General features: G+C 43.6%; 1 protein-coding gene across 15 annotated transcripts in view; it reads right to left on the bottom strand.

Moving 5' to 3' along the window:
- myo9ab (myosin IXAb) overlaps positions 1-15,939 on the bottom strand; it is a 46,637-nt gene that overhangs the window by 15,434 nt on the left and 15,264 nt on the right. For 9 of the 15 annotated variants that reach the window (XM_037253441.1, XM_037253450.1, XM_037253449.1 and 6 more), the window contains exons 3-9: positions 6,276-6,370; positions 6,102-6,164; positions 5,566-5,665; positions 4,836-4,889; positions 3,368-3,468; positions 2,607-2,733; positions 1,149-1,238 (exon numbers count right to left, since the gene is read on the bottom strand). In XM_037253441.1, coding sequence (XP_037109336.1) covers positions 1,149-1,238; positions 2,607-2,733; positions 3,368-3,468; positions 4,836-4,889; positions 5,566-5,665; positions 6,102-6,164; positions 6,276-6,370 — 630 coding nt within the window. The remainder of the gene's footprint in view (positions 1-1,148; positions 1,239-2,606; positions 2,734-3,367; positions 3,469-4,835; positions 4,890-5,565; positions 5,666-6,101; positions 6,165-6,275; positions 6,371-15,939) is intronic. The other 6 variants (XM_037253444.1, XM_037253458.1, XM_037253447.1 and 3 more) reach the window with 3 other exon arrangements.

Genomic DNA, 15,939 nt, shown 5'->3' with positions numbered 1-15,939 from the left:
TCCAACAAGGCGTATTTGCGCGGGGAGCGTTTGCCCATTGTGGGATTTATTAAAAACTCAGTTTATGCCATAAAGCTTCTACAAATCTCAAGTTACAGATCTGCTAAAGCCATTTTGCAGGGGCTCTCTGCCAAAGAAAAAAAGTCAGCATTGTCATCTCAGCAAAGAGAGAAATCTGTATGCGGCGCTCGCATCGGACAAAGCTCATGTGGAAGCTCATTTGTCACTTCCTCCGGGACAGCGCCAGTGTCGGACCCCTAAGAGCAGGTCAGGGTTCTTTCTGTGAGATGAGCTGCGAGCGCCCGTGAGCCAAATTGATGTGTGTTTGCCGGATGGCAAACGGTCAAGGTCCGGCTCCGAGCCCTGTGGCGCTCCGCTCCATATGACGGCGTGACAATCGGGTCGATTGATTGTTCAAGCCTAAAATAAAGTCAAGCACCATCTCGTCTTTTGGTTCAGATGAGGGACAGTTACAATGTCAGCTCGTTGGCTGTGTCGCATAATCCAGTGGAGGCTTCACATTCCTCAGACAAGAGCACATGACTGCATGGATGGGAGGGGGTGGAGGTCCGGCATTGGGGGGGCGGGGGGGCTTGTGAGCAACTATTGTTAGTGCACAGATCAGATGTGCATGTGGGTGGTGGTCGGCTACGAAGACTGTGTGTGTGTGTGTGTAGTATTTCCTTCCTCAGACAACAAAAGCCCCGCGGCCACAAGCAGTCGGCCGGACGGCAAATTAAATTCTGCACAGTAATCGAGTACTCGCGGATGAACTGCTGAACGGTCGGCGTGGGCCCAATATCACATCTAAGAGGCGGGCGGGCAGCTCCGCGACGACGGCTGCTTGGCACGACAGGAAACGGGAAGTTGCAGGGGGAAGCGGACGAGTTTGCGCGTGCGAGTCGAGCCACAGAGACAAACTTGAGGAAGCGCGCCAATACAATCGAGGCCTGATGCATTTTGTCGCAAAACCGTGAGTGAAGCTACTTCCTAGTCAATGATTCGAAATGGAGGGAATTTTTTTTTTTTTTTTTAAATAAAATTTGCTACTTCCTGGTCAATGATTGGAAATGGAGGGATTTTTTTTTTTTTTTTTAAATAAAATCTGCTGGTTAGCATTTTGATACATGCGCGAATGTGTGTGTCACCTCAGCAAGTTTGTAGGGCACGATGAGCCTCTCGCCAACGGTGATGGTTTTCCTGGTGGTCAGCGCCTCCAGCAGCATCTCCTCTTTCACCTAAAATCAAGACAATGCTTAAATTCCTGCGGATGATCCTTATATGAAATAATTATAAACATAATGAATTTAATTTAACAGCAACAATTATTACAATAACAATTATTAATATTGATAAAAAAGAGAAAATCCACATGCAATTCACACTATCACATCAATACAGCCATTTAAATTGAATTGAGAAAGATCAAATTCACACTATCACGTCAATACAAACAGCCATTTAAATTGAATTGAAAAAAGAAAAAAAAAGGATCAAATCTGCAAATAAGGGAAGTGAGGCCACAAAGGGTAAAATGTTGGTTTTGACATTAGAACAACTTGTTCCACTGTTGCTCATTCATCTTTGACTTGTTAGTCATCTTCAACCAAGCAAGGAAAGTCCTTCCCGCTTTCGGCATCTTCCTGGCGAGCGCCCACCAAAGCGGCCCAGCCATTGATGACACATGGCGCGGCGGGAGAAGCAGATGTCAGAGCCGCACGTCTCACGCGGCAGCCTCAGGGATTAGTAAATAGTATCACCAAAGCGAGTGTGGATGTGAGGGTATTAGCGGACTTCATTTCACACTGCGGGCTAATCCCTACGCAAGGAGCAAAGAGCACGCTGGAAGCTGCCAGGCAATTGGTGGGGGTGTGCTCGGTGGCACAGATCAGAGCGTTCATAAACACACAAGTGTCAGAACTGATCCGAGGTCACATCAAAACATCACCATTGACAGAAAGCTCCGGAACACTTTGGACGTTATTTCCCCAGAGCTGCGACAAACGTGTTGTCCCTGTGGAGCTTTTAAATTGGACCTTCAGAAAAGCAAACGTTTTTAGCATTTTTTTTTACCTTGACGAATGCGGCGTCATCACGCAGATGACTTTAAGCGCGTCAGTCCGTGGCCGCTAATGGGAAAACGAACCCGCGTGGCACAAGAGGGCTAAAAATAGAACGCGGCCTGCGGGACCTTGTGTAAGTGCAAGGCGGTTTGTGTCAAGCACCTCTTCACTCCCACCGTCACCGCAAGCTGTGCTTGGACCAACTGAGCCAGAAACTGACACAAATTTATGTGGTTATTATGCTACTCCGGTGGGCCATACATCACGGGATAACTTGAGGGAGATGACAAAAAAGCAGCCAAAAGCAACAACAACAAAAAAGCCCTGCAATGTAATGTCACATAACACACCCACAGTAACACGCTAGCTTTAGCCTTAACATTACAAACATAACCATTAGCCTCAACATTAGCCAAAAGCTAGCTGGCGCTAACGCTGCCGCTAACGGATGATTTTTTTGTGAACCGGAGTCGCATCCTACCGCGTCACATCTCGTAAGACGATGGCTCAGACTCACAACTCAAGTAGCAATGACACGCTCACCTCCAACAGCTCCGAGACGAAGGGAAGGACCTCTGGGTTGCAGATGTCGATGGAGTCGTCCCTGTAGGTCTTCTTCTTGTAACGGATGTTGCCCAGGTGGAGGATGGCCGACAGCAGCGAGAAAATCCTGGCAGGGGTAGAAGAGACCCGTAAATATTCATCCGTCACAACCCATCATTGTCATAAATATAGAGACAGAGACACTTTTTTTCAGTAGTTTTGCAAAACAAAGTGCTAGCCTGCTAGCTAACATCAGCTAACATCAATCTCATTGTTTTTATTTCAGACAGCTGTTTGTAGGTGGCTAGTGTCTGAGATAAACGAAATATGAGCTTGATTCCAAGTAGAGACAGAAGGAATTTTGTGAAGACACTATCTATTTCAACGTCAAAACAGCAGACGCGCCGAATCCGAGCAACGGAAAAGTCAACAGATTAGCCTGCCTGTCTTTCAATGGACATGCTTGCTATGTTGGCACCGCACTGTACTATTTGACTATTATACATTTGCGACGCAGAGACAAAAGCAGCAGAGCACAAAAGGGGAAACATGAAGCTGAACAAGTGATTGATTGTTCTCATCCTCCTTAGTCGCCATCGCGGCAACCGCATTGTGCTGAGCTGGTAATGAGCAGCCACAAAAATGTTTTGCACATTGGCTTCACTCTGGCATGGCCCGGACGGCAGCCACGCACAATATTGCTGCGGTTCCCAACTAAGTATCTCATCGCCGCGCACGTCACGGCGGGCGCTGGCGCTTACTGTTTGCGTGTGGCGGGAAGGAAGCCGACCATCTCCATCGCCAGCTGCAGACGCTCAAAGTCGTGTTTCAAGTCCTCGCCCTCCACGCTGAAGCAGTCCTGCTGGTATCACAAACACGCACAGGAAGACATGATGTGTTTTTTTTTCTCCCCCTCGTGTTACATATTACATTCAAGAGCAAATAGCGAGCGGGCCTGCCGGATCCGCGTTTGGCAGTGGAAACAACTAAAATAAACATCAATGCACACATTAGGTACAACCTCAATTGGAATCAATTTTCTTGACTTGTTTACAGTGGTAAACAAGCACAAATTTCTGGAGCAGATCCTCTTCTGCGCCTACCCGTTACTTGACGGAGATACACGTCGGTGGCAGTAGACGTTTCGAAAACAAGCAAGCTCGTCTTCACGTCCAAAGATTCTTCCCCACATTGTTTCCTCCCGGAGAACAATCGAGCCACTTTTCAAATTAAAGACTAAGCTCGGTACCAGACGACACACATTCATGTTTGTTTGCCCAAAAAACAAACAAACCCGAGTCAAGTCACCAACCAACATGGTTAATAAATTTTGTTGTCATGTCAAATCTGTGAAGGTCGGGGAAACACGCCACTTAAGCTACGTGTCGCCACGCTGCCTTCACACACAAACCACGTCGGGATTTACTGTACCCTTCCAAAATGGACTCATCTGCGTTGCGTGGTGGAAACTTGACTTTGACTTCACTCAAATGAAAGCAGCTACATGACAACAACAGCAGCAGCCATAAACATATAAATAAAGCAAAGCACCGTGCGTGCACATTCTACTCAGGCGAACACCCAAACAAGAGCACACATACGATGGAAGAAGCACCACGCCGAGGAGGCTCGCGACCAAACAATGTTTGCTCTTTGCGTGGAGGTCTAAAAATGGTTGGTGACATCATCTCTTTGGACAGCAAGGTCACAACCCACGAGGAATTTGACAAATAACTGTGTCAGTCAAATACTTTTAGAAACACAACCACCGGTCAGCGGAGTTGTTAGCATAGTTCAAACTTTGTTTTCGTCCGTCAAAGGATCCCCTTCCTTCCCTTCCTCTGATTGGCGCCAAGCAACCCTCGTGTATATCAAACGCAAGCGCTATTTAGCATCTGATCTTAACCTAGCATAATAGCGGTCAAGCTAGCAAATAAACATTCGGGATAATTACAAAAAAAACTTTGTCACGATCCAAAGAGCAAAAATGACGGAAGCGCCTTGCACAGCAAGCAAGGGAGAAAGTTCAGGACAGGAAGCCAACAAAAACAAGCACGTCGTCTTCATAAATGTGTCAAAAAATGGATCATATTGAGTGGCGTGTGGATCCTGAAGCCTCTCCCCTTGAGAAGGCGCTCTCCGATTATGACATCATCAACCTTTGCCTAGCAACAGCACTTCAAAATCGGTTCTCGTGGGTTTCCCTTGACGCAGATGTGATATACTGACCAGCTCGCTGTCAGAGTAATTGTCCCAGCGGAGTTTGTGCGTTTTCTTTGTCATCTGCAAGTGAGGCAAAAAACGTTAGCGGGATCGCAACGACACACCGCGACACTGATCGCTGGCTGACTCAAAATGAAAACAACCGCAACAGCAGCAGATGAATGATGGGAGGAAAAATAAAACATACTCATGAATATAAAAATATATATATATAAACATAAATACAATAAAAAATATAAAAATAAAATTAACAAATATATAATAAATAAATAAATAAATAAATAACAGGCTACTTTAATCATTTGTGTATTTATATTGTTGGGAAAGACATTTGGGATGGAACATTGAGACAGATGGACCGAAGGGGACAACAACACGCCGGCAACTAAATCTGAAGGAAAAAGCAAAATATGGATGACCATGTGTGCAAGACAAACATACTCGAGTGCCAGCGGCCCTGGCGCGTGAACCGCACAGCGCGAGTCATTTTGTTACCATGGAAACAGCAGTGCATAGTAACTAGATGCAGACGGGAAGATGCGAGGGGGTCGTGTGGGGATTTGCTGAGTGGCACACGATGGGCAAAGTGATACTTTGTCTTGCTCGGGAGCCAAAACGCTAAACAGACGTTTGTCCCGATGGCTCACGCGTGAGGGCTTGGAACCATTCCGCTGATGCCATCAAAATCACAGCGAGGCGCTCCGCTTGAGTCAACATGACAAAGTAAAGTACTGACCTGGTTGAGGTAGTGGTATTCCTCAGGTTGGAGCAGGTGGAAGGATTTCCTCTCCTCCTCGCTGGCTCCAGCCAGCAGGTAGTAAAAGACGTGGTAGTTCCTGCAGCACAACAATCAAGTAGAAGCCCATGAGATTCTTTTTTTGGTGGCTGGTATCGGCTTTCTTCGCGAGGACCGATACCCCCCAAAAAATAGGACAGGTATTGGTATGAACCATCTTTCTAATTGACAATAATTACTTGTGCAGTAAAAATAAAATAAAATCTATAAGAGCAAAACGGGAGGGTCTTAGTTGAGTGCCTCCAGGCGGTCATGAGATGCTGAGAAAACGGAGGTGCTTTCAGGAGTGAGTTTCTTTTTCAAAGAAATGTGTATCTGACATTTCATCTCCAAGACACGAAAGCGCGAGGCACAAATTTCCGCTTTGTGTTATTTATGACTGCGGCACATTGGTCAGGCCCGATTGTGGTTGGTTGATTAAATCATCGAGTATAACAGCCAAATCTGCTCACTTGTACACAAACTGCAACTCATACCTTTCATTATGCTCCTGGTAGACCAGGCGAGATTTCTCCAACAGGTACTTCTCCACATAGGCCCTGAAACCCATTTTAAGAATGAGGTGGCAACACTTTTGCTATCTCTCATCATTATTATTATTATTATCATGACGGACTTTGCAGTTTTTCTTCCTGCATCGTGTGTCTTACCCTCTAACAGTGCCGCTGGCTTGGTAGTTGACCTGGATGAACTTTCCAAAGCGGCTGGAGTTGTTGTTGTGGGCCGTCTTGGCGTTGCCAAAAGCCTGCGTGGAGAGGACGGACAGAGAAAAAGAGAGCGCCACCGTCAGGTCGTTGATGACAGACAGGGTGTGTAGAATTAAACAAGCAGGTCAGTTAGCCAGTCGTGGCTCCGCCCCCACTACAAGCAAGCCCTGCACCATACTGCTGAATTCTTAACACACCACCGTCACTATTCATGGAAGCAGACGCATCCATCATTAGGGGCCTGGAGAGGTTGCATGTAGGTTCTCATTAGGAATGTGCCGGGGCCCTCACTGGCAGATAAAAGGAGGAGATGACAGGATGTAGAAGATGACAAGAGACAGAGCGAGTGAGAAGCCAGAGGGCCGCAAGGCAAAGAAAGATGAGGTGAGAAAAGAGATGTTACATGAGAAGAGAAACATTAAAAAAGGTTGAAGATGAAGGAGGGGAGGACGTTATGTAGCCAGACCGAAGGCAAAAAACTGCTGGGTCAATAAGTTTCCTTTCAAGAATTTTTCATAATGTTTCAAAACAATAGTAACGTTGTCCAAGTACGTAAAATGGAGGAGCCTCACTTGAACATTTTCACTCCCACAAACATAAGAAAATGAAATCCCTGTACACTTAATAAAGGTTTTATGACAATGTTTACAGTTTGTCCCTAGAACAGATTTGTGGAACACACTAAACCGAGAACGCGCGTGTGTGTCTGTGCGCTGCTTTCTAAGAACAGCACGGTGAGATTAATGAGCAGTCCCCCAAAGTCGGTCTGATTTAGTGGGCAACGCTGCTTTGTGGTCAACTCCTGCTGTGACCGCAGCATAGGAAAGCACACACGGGGATTAGGCCGCGTGTGTGCGTCATGTAAAGTGACAGAAAGAAAACACAAAGAAAAGTCAACACATTTTATAGAAAAAGTAAAACACTAATAATGTGCCCCAGAATTTAAACATGTAGTGTGTGGAGCAACTTCAAGTCAAGATTATTTCAAAAACTGCATGTCCAACAGTTTTGTGCTTAATTTGCATCTTTGTGTGCACTCATTTATAGACATAATGATTAACTTTTGAAAAAAATAAAATAGCTCATTTATGCTAGCTCAGTTCAAATGACAGATTTGCATTGAGCTGCACATTTGTTATGATTCTGCAAATGCAGCATGCTGCACTGGCTACGAAATAGCGTTATGCTAATGTATGCTTCACACACCCCCAGGTTTTTCCACGCCGTCATATTACATTAGCCACTTGTTTCTTCCTCTCCTGCTAATAATCCTTTTTTTCAGCCTAAGAGGAAACAAGTCATGTATTTCCAAGACAGGATTTAGCTTGTTAAACAGAGCGCGCGGAGGGGGTTAGCCAGTTAATTATCATGTCAGGATCTTCCTGTTAGCAGGAGGTGAAATCATACCAAATACCAAAAAGTTTATTACGTTCTTCCTTGCAGCACAGCAGCAGTATTTTCCCATCGGCTACTGAAAACCTTTCGGTGACCTACATTCGGAAACACAGGTGGACGCGTGCCAAATGGGCCAGTTATCTTAGGTTTTGTTAGCTTGTCTGTTTTGTGCAGATTTAAAATGATGACATGCTGGCAGCTACTTCAGTTAGCTTTTTTTTGGTCGATATGAATGAAAAAGGTCTTTGAATAGGCTCATCTTTTTCTCAAATTGTTGTGTGACACTAAGCGGGTTTGGGTATTAATTACAGTAGCGTGTCAGGATCTTCCCCAAAGCGGATCAAATATGTAACCTTCATACTTCTTGCCTCTGGCACATTGACTGTCTTTTACAAAAACATTGGCTGACCTACTTACTGAGCTAGCTGTGTTAGCTTAGCATTAGCTGAGTTAATGCACCTGTAGAACAGCTGGACTGAGGTGCCAAAATAATGAAAAACTGCTCTTATCTTACAAGCTTGTACAATGTTTTTGTCTGATTAACAGATTCCCTGGTGAATTAATAAAATATTTTGGAATTTTAGATGGTTGGGAGCAAAATGGAAGCTCTGTAGTTAGCATAGCACAGCATAATCATCATACTTATGGCCCAAAAAATGAAATCAATTTGCTGACCTACTTATCGAGATGGAGACCTGCTACATCAACTGTTAGCTAAGCATCCATTAATTGAAATATCATGCCTGTTTCATTGAGAACAGCGATGTTAAAATAAGAAAAAAAAAATTATATTTAAAAAAATAAATATACCGGTTTTTTTTCATGTATAATGCGCCCCCATGTATAATACGCACCCTAAAAATTGCATGTGGATGCTGGAAAAAAGCCTGTACCCATGTATAATACGCACCCAAATTTTGACTCCTACTTAAGTCCGTAAACGTAAAATTATTTCAGAAAAAAGATCATCTTTGGGAACAACCGGATGTTATTCTGCCGGTCAGTATCACTGCGCATGCAGTAGCAAACTCGATAGCGAAGAAATATGTGAGACTCTCAACGGGATCACCAATATTTGAGTGATGTTCCAGTTATTTATCACAATTATTTATTATTATAATAATAATATATATAATAATTATTTATTTATTATTCACAATTGTCATGGTGATCTTTCTGGTGATTTCTTAACTAGGCTGGATGTATTTTTTTTGTTGGCGTTGATGTCTCCGACTGCCCAGAAAGGCACCACCGCGATCAGTTAGGTTAAAATGAAAAGAGAGGAAAGTGACGTGCGGACATGTGAAAAAGGCGGCTCTGTATGGGAGAGAAGTTGAAGAGGAATAAAAACACCCTTGGAAACCAAAACTTGCCCCTCGTCGTGACTCGGAGCCGCAACAAATGTTTCGGATTTGTGTAGGGTACATTGTGACAGCAAACGAGCAGGTGATCGAGCAAGCGTCTGATACGAGAGCATTGCGTTCGTATGGAGCGTGTTTGAAGTGAACAGCAGAGAAGAAAGGAACAAGGCAAAGTGTTGTGAAATAAAATATTACCTGTAATACGCATTTTGTTATTTGCTGATTGAAACTGCTAATTAAACTGTGAATTGAAACTAATAGGTAGAGAACTGAACTCTCGCTCTTTATATACCCGGTCTGCGATGGAGATTAAAAAACAAACAATATTTGACAATAACACACCATCAAGGATTGCACCATCGCATCAAACGATGTGTCGTCAATTATGAATTTTACCGACTAAGTGTGTTGGGCAGGATGGCTGAATGCGATGCGCGATTGACAACAAACAAGAAGAAAGGTGATTTCAAGTTTTATTTCGAGGGAGATTTTCTTAAAAAAATAAAAAAAAAATAAAATAAAAAAAATTGTACCCATGTATAATGCGCACCCCAGATTTTAGGACGATAGTTACATTTTGCGCATTATACATGGGAAAAAAACGGTATATCAATATTTGTCCACAATTTTATACACCCCAAAGCTAATTTCAAACACTTAAAAATACTTCTCTGTTCATTTTTTCTGTTCTATTGGCTGTGAGATGATCCTGCTATTGAAGAAAAAACAGACGGGACTGGAAAAAGAGGAAGGGCGGTTACATGACTGTGAGGCTCAAGAGCTTCTAAGAACATGTGGGCAGTGATGATGACAAATCTTGGACGTAAAACACAAGAAAGGGAAATGAGTTCATGAAGTGTCTGGTTATCCCCTGAATCAAACCCAATAGGCACGCATTCAACGCTAAATAGCGGCATTTCCTCCTTCCTTTCTTTGGAAATGTCAGCCTGCCATTGACCTCACTTATTGGCTGAACATTTAGTGTGCTCGTTAAACGTGAGCGCTCTAATCTTTCTTCTCTCCTACTGTTTACGAGCTGCATTCGCCAACAATTTATCTCGTTTCACCACCAATTAAAAACGGTGTTGTCGTTGAATTTTTTATATATCGAATCCCAGGGTAAGTTATTATACGAATGTCAGTGTGAAGCTTCCAAGTCCGTAAAATGTCTGTAAAAGGTAAGCTTGAACGGATTTGGAGTGGAAGAACCTCCATCGGGTCGTGGGAAAGGAATGGTGGAAAAACCACAAATGTTTGAAGAACAAGTCACTGTGCCGTACCGCACCCTTAAAAAGTGTGATTCACTGTCTTTCTTTACGACTGGCGCAAGCACGCAAGTGACACATTTGTTCACTCTTGAGCCATATGAGCTCTGGCCAGCACGTGGGTGAGCTGGAGCCCAAGCCAGCACCCGGGACCGGTCCTGGAACCTAGAACTCACGTTCACACCGAACGACCGTTGAGTCTTCAATGACCCTAACACGAAAGATGGTGTAATGAAGTGACAATCTCTCTCTCTTTCTCTCTCTCACTCACTCGCTCTCTCCATTAATGGTTGCTGTCACTGCGTTGGACTAGGTCTGGATCTCATTGGCCTCGGGAACGACTCAACTCAAAGGGCCAGCGGGTGGGGCGGCAGATGAAGCGAGAGGGGACGCACAATGAGGATGAGCCGACTTTTGCCAGACAAGGACAACCCGGTGCAAAACAATAAAAGCGAAAGGTGTGTTCATGAGTTATTCAAAAAAAGTTGTAAAAATGTTTATCTTTATCCTATCATCATCATGTCTTTGGAGGCACCCAAGGACAAAACAATGGCTAAAAACATTATATAACAATTGCATTTAAAATTAAAATGTATTAACTAAAAAATATTTAAAATTAATAAAATATTGATTTAAATTTACATTAAAACTTACATCATAATATAGCCAAAATATACATTAAAAATACAACATTCAAAAGGAATATAAATGAATATAAAATGTTCATACATCAAATAACAAAATCATAATAAAATAATCTCCATGTTTTCATTCATTTACACAATAAACCTTTGCTTCCAAATTATTATTATATCATAAATTGAAAGTGAATCTATTGTCAACATTGATGCTTTACTGCTTGGCTGAGTGCAATCGTGTGCGTCTACAGTTTAACAGCCACCGACTGTAAGTGACCAAATATGGTATTCAAATGCTAAGAAGCTTGCGCATGTTGTTGACCCTGCCAGTGTACTATAAAGACATTTCACTTGACTTGTTCAGCGTGACTCAGAAGCCAAAGCTCCTTCTTTACGAGTCCATTTGAGACCCAATTTGACTTTTTTGGCTGCTGTCATCAAATCAATTCCTCTCGAGTCTTGCAGCCACAGATGTCGTACGGCGTCCCCGCCCCCGAACCCCGTGGAAAAACTTGACGGGCGTTTAAGTCAGACAAAATGCATCAATAAATTATAAGGCAGCTGCGGTGGTTAGCGACGCTGCTTTTTCGCAAGAAAGCTTGGCATTCGTTGAGGACTGCGGCTCAACTAATTACAAAAGTAAAGGCCAAAACATCCTGCCAACGAGCATCTCACAGCATAGCGTCTGACGGCAAACGCTAGAGTTTACGCCAGGAGGTGGTGTGGGAAAATCCCGCAGTGGAGTGCTAATCCCCTCGGGAGAGCAACACGTATATAAGTGCAGCCAGAGATGATTCATTTGTGGGGGTGGAGGCTTTATACACAAAGTGTGGCACATGCTGTGTATTGGTGCTCTAGTTATACATCATATAGAGGGAAGAAAATGCTATACGAGGTCATGAAACATCATACGGCGTTACGTTGTTGCTTCCACTGTAGAGCCTGACCATTTGTTTTTGTCTAACGCCTTCATGGGAAAAGTAAGACGTCATCAAAAACAACGGGACCTAAAACGCATCCCTGAGGAACTTTGTTAATAATTGTGACTGGTTCTTACTCAGGCTCAATGTACGAAACACATTTGGAGCGGACTTGAAACAATTCCCTGAGGAACGGCACTCAAAATTGGGACTGTTATTGGAAAACAAAATCATGTCTGGACTATACAAACCATTAGTACCATGTACTAATCTAAACCAGATTTTACTCTACTCTTACTCTTACTCTTACTCTTACTCTTACTCTTACTCTACAAGCACACTTGGATGAATTTGGTGTGGAAGAACAATCCCTGACTTGAAGGCGTTTGGGAGGGCAACAATACTTTTAGTTCTCTCAAGTTAATTTGCGTGGAGATTTTTTCTCAGAAGAACGGAAGTAGAGAACAATGACCTATTTGCCTTGCTCTGAATTTGGCTCAAAAAGCCATTTTGGTCCAATGGGAGGGAGCAGAAACACCATGAAAGATTTGTCTAACAAAGCCCGCAGTCAGAAGCTTTTAATTTAAAGTGCCGAAGCTTTGTTGGAGCGAGACCGAGCAATGAAACCTTTGGTGCTTCAGAGCAGATGTGTCCGTCACAGAAAACCGCAGTCTGACCGGGGAGATGCAGACTCTCCAATTGTGGTGTAAAAGTCCAACGCGACGAGGAAAACCTCGCCGCATGATTTGGAGCCGTTCGCCGCATTTCACGGCTGTCAAGAAGCCGAGAGGTCATTAGAGCGTCCCGGCGAGACACACCGCCCACCGCTCGGGGGATTCTCGCGCCGGTGGTGAGATGATAAACATCTTCCCGCACTTCGACGGCACGATCATTTCTCAGCTGATAGCTCGTACGAGCCGAAGTTTGCGTCAGCGGGGCCGTTGTCGGAAAACTCGATATAGATGTAAAGAGGACCTCTGCTGTTGCCATGGCAACCACGAAAGATCATACTGAGGTGACTTAAAACATCCGTGAACTAGCCAGGACGGCGCATGTGTTGGAATGTGACCAAAGTTAGCGTGTAGCATTAGCATGATGTGCTTAACTTCTTAGCACGTTATCATGCCAGAATGTTCACAATTTACAATTTTTTATTAGTATTTTTTCCCCTCTGAAATAACTCATTCACCGCCAACCCAGTTAATATCCTTGACGTTTATAACCGTCAATGGTACTGAATGAGTTAATTGAAATAAATAATTGACAGATTTATCAACTCTTAAAATAATCGGCTCTAAAACTGAAAAATGTGCAGCTGCGTGATCGGTATCGGAATCAGTATTGGCCAATCTCGCTCATGGATAATCGGCACCGGAATCGGCAGCAAAAAAGCCCGGTTGGAACACTACTATTCAGGTCATATCACTCCAAAAAAAACTTTTATAATTTATGACATAAACATGGTGGACTTAGTGTGATTTTGGCCAACAAGTCCACTTTCCAGTTTCGCCAAGTCCAAAAATCTACTTGTCGGCGTCCAAAGCAAATAGCTGCAGTTTGGATGGCGAGTCTTTTGGCGGTGAGTTCATAACTCAGTGCACAAGAGCCAAAATGGAAGGACTTGTGGAATTCTGGTCCCGCGTCTCGATACATGGATGCGCGCCGTGTTGGAAGCGTGAAGGGGACTTACAAAGGTGTTCGATAAAGACACAGACAGGTATCTCCTGTCGTCTTGGATGAGAGACTATGTGGAAAATTGGCACACCATGCATTATTTCCTCCTTTTTATTTTTTTTGTCCCTCTCTTCTTGCCGTCTTTTTCTCCCTGCTCTGCCTTATCTCAGGCCGCTTTCCCGGCCAAGCATGCAGCAGAAATAACAGCACCAAAGGTCTGTTTTTACTCCGCAGATCAACCTGGGGGCTTCATTAATCTGTTATGAAAAACAAAATGCATGCAATTAGCATGCATGAGCACGGAGAAATGTACAACAACACGCATCAGCCAAATGCAACCCATTTTTGCCCCTTTCAAAGTTGGTGAAAGAAGGAAGAGAAGAAGACAAACTTTACTCTCCCTTGTTTTCCATCAACCAATATTTTCCATCAATCAAATGTCATCGGGACTTGGAATGGGGTTTGTTTGCTCCACTTTCTGCCTCATGTCAAGGTCAGCTAAGTACACATGGCGCTTGTTTTGCTTCTGCATGCGGAAAAAGGATTGGGCTGATGTTCAGTGCATCGATTCGAGTATGACACAAGAATGTCGGCCGGCCACCCAAAAATAAAATATTGGCTTTTATCGCTGATAAATATATACAACATATGATTCTATCTGCAAAATATCTTTTGTTCCTAAAATGAATCAAAATACTTAGCAGCACTTTTGCTGCAAAAGTGGGGCACTGGGTTGATGCAAATGACTCCATCATGTGTCGCTCGCCAGCCCTTTGAGGATTACGCCACCCGCTCTCATCCCTCGGGGGGGGGGGGGGGGACTTTCATCTCCTGCTTGTAGCATCAGGAGGACCACGCAGGCCTCACTTTGATGGATCCCAAGCGGGTTCCAGCCCTCTCTCCTGCGTGTCCTGGGTCGTCCCCAGTTGGGACATGCCCGGAACACGTCACCTCGAACACATCATCCTAACCAGATGCCCGAGCCACCTCGTCTAGCTCCTCTCGACGCCGAGGAGCAGAGGCTCTTTGTTTTGAACGCAGGCCCGTGCCAAGTCAGTTTTTTTTTTAAAAAGATTGACTATGACAAACCACTTAACAATACGGCTACCATTATGAACAGTTTATCAATTCAAATAAATAAATGAAAATTAAAAAATATATTAAAATAAATTAACAAATAAATCTTTATCAATTCAATTAAATAAACGACTTCATGAAACATTCATACAGACTTCATGCATCGCTCCAAATGGTTAGATAAGATTTAGGTGGGGCAGCAGCTTAACGTGCCCAATTGTGAGCACACGTCTTATTTGGAAAATCATCGCTTATAAATCTCAATACAATTTAAAATATATACAGGAGGGCTTGTGGGTGTCGGTCATCATAGTGCCGATGATAACCCAAGCACAGATGGAATATTTCAAATGGAAATCCCCATTATTTAAAATAAAGACTCAAAAATGAGAGAGGTTTACTAAAGAGATTAAATCATTAAATTATTAACTTCATTGTTCACCACAATAGCCTGTGGGGTGGCGGGAGGGGCTGGCTTTTTAAAAAATATTTATTATTTTGATTTTGCGGCACATATGAAGATTAAGCAGCTTTGAATTTCAAATGAAAGCCAAAACAGTTGCCCTATCTCTTCCAGCAGAAGGATTTAGCATGATTAGCTTGAGGCACACAAAGGCCCGAGGCAACAAAAAACACACCGACACCTCCACTCATACATTTTCAATCTCTAAAATAACTAAAAGGACGCTCGAGACTTTTCATACGTCTTGACTTAAGAACCGATATGCCACATTTGTGGGAGAGAGTAGCCTCAACGCTGGACCGGAATAGCGCTTAGCGTAGATTGAGTTAGTGCAAGCGGCCCAGATGGCTTCTTTGCAGCTAATGCTTGTAATCGCATCTGCTTCTGATGGCGGTGGCGGCAGCGGCGCTTCGATTGAATCAGGCCCATTTGGAGCGTTGGGCCACTTCCATTCGAGTCTGTTACGACACATGTACTTCCTTCGCTTATTCCAAAGTCGAGTTGGCTGCGCAAAGGGAGCATGTAGCGTGTTAGCATAAAACATTCAAGCAGTAAGTTGTCAGGGGAGCCACGGGGCACAGATGAAAGATTTTTTTTCTTCATCCGTTCAGAAGATGGGAGCCCAATTCCAGAACTTCCAGCTGTTTCTTTGTGTTAGCTTGACATTTTGGAACCTTTTTTAATGACTAGTCTACAGTTAGCCGTGCCACAATGTACAATGGTCACCATGTTAGCGGTCTTTAAACCAGGAAAAGAAAAACTCAATGTTTCTAGAAAAAAAAAATGGAAATTGGCATATTGTATCATCTCTGTC

The sequence above is a fragment of the Syngnathus acus genome, chromosome 6, assembly GCF_901709675.1.
Source record: "Syngnathus acus chromosome 6, fSynAcu1.2, whole genome shotgun sequence".
Classification (NCBI taxonomy): domain Eukaryota; kingdom Metazoa; phylum Chordata; class Actinopteri; order Syngnathiformes; family Syngnathidae; genus Syngnathus; species Syngnathus acus.
The sequence above is the reverse complement of the archived record's forward strand: the minus strand, read 5'-3'. Positions and strand labels throughout refer to the sequence as shown.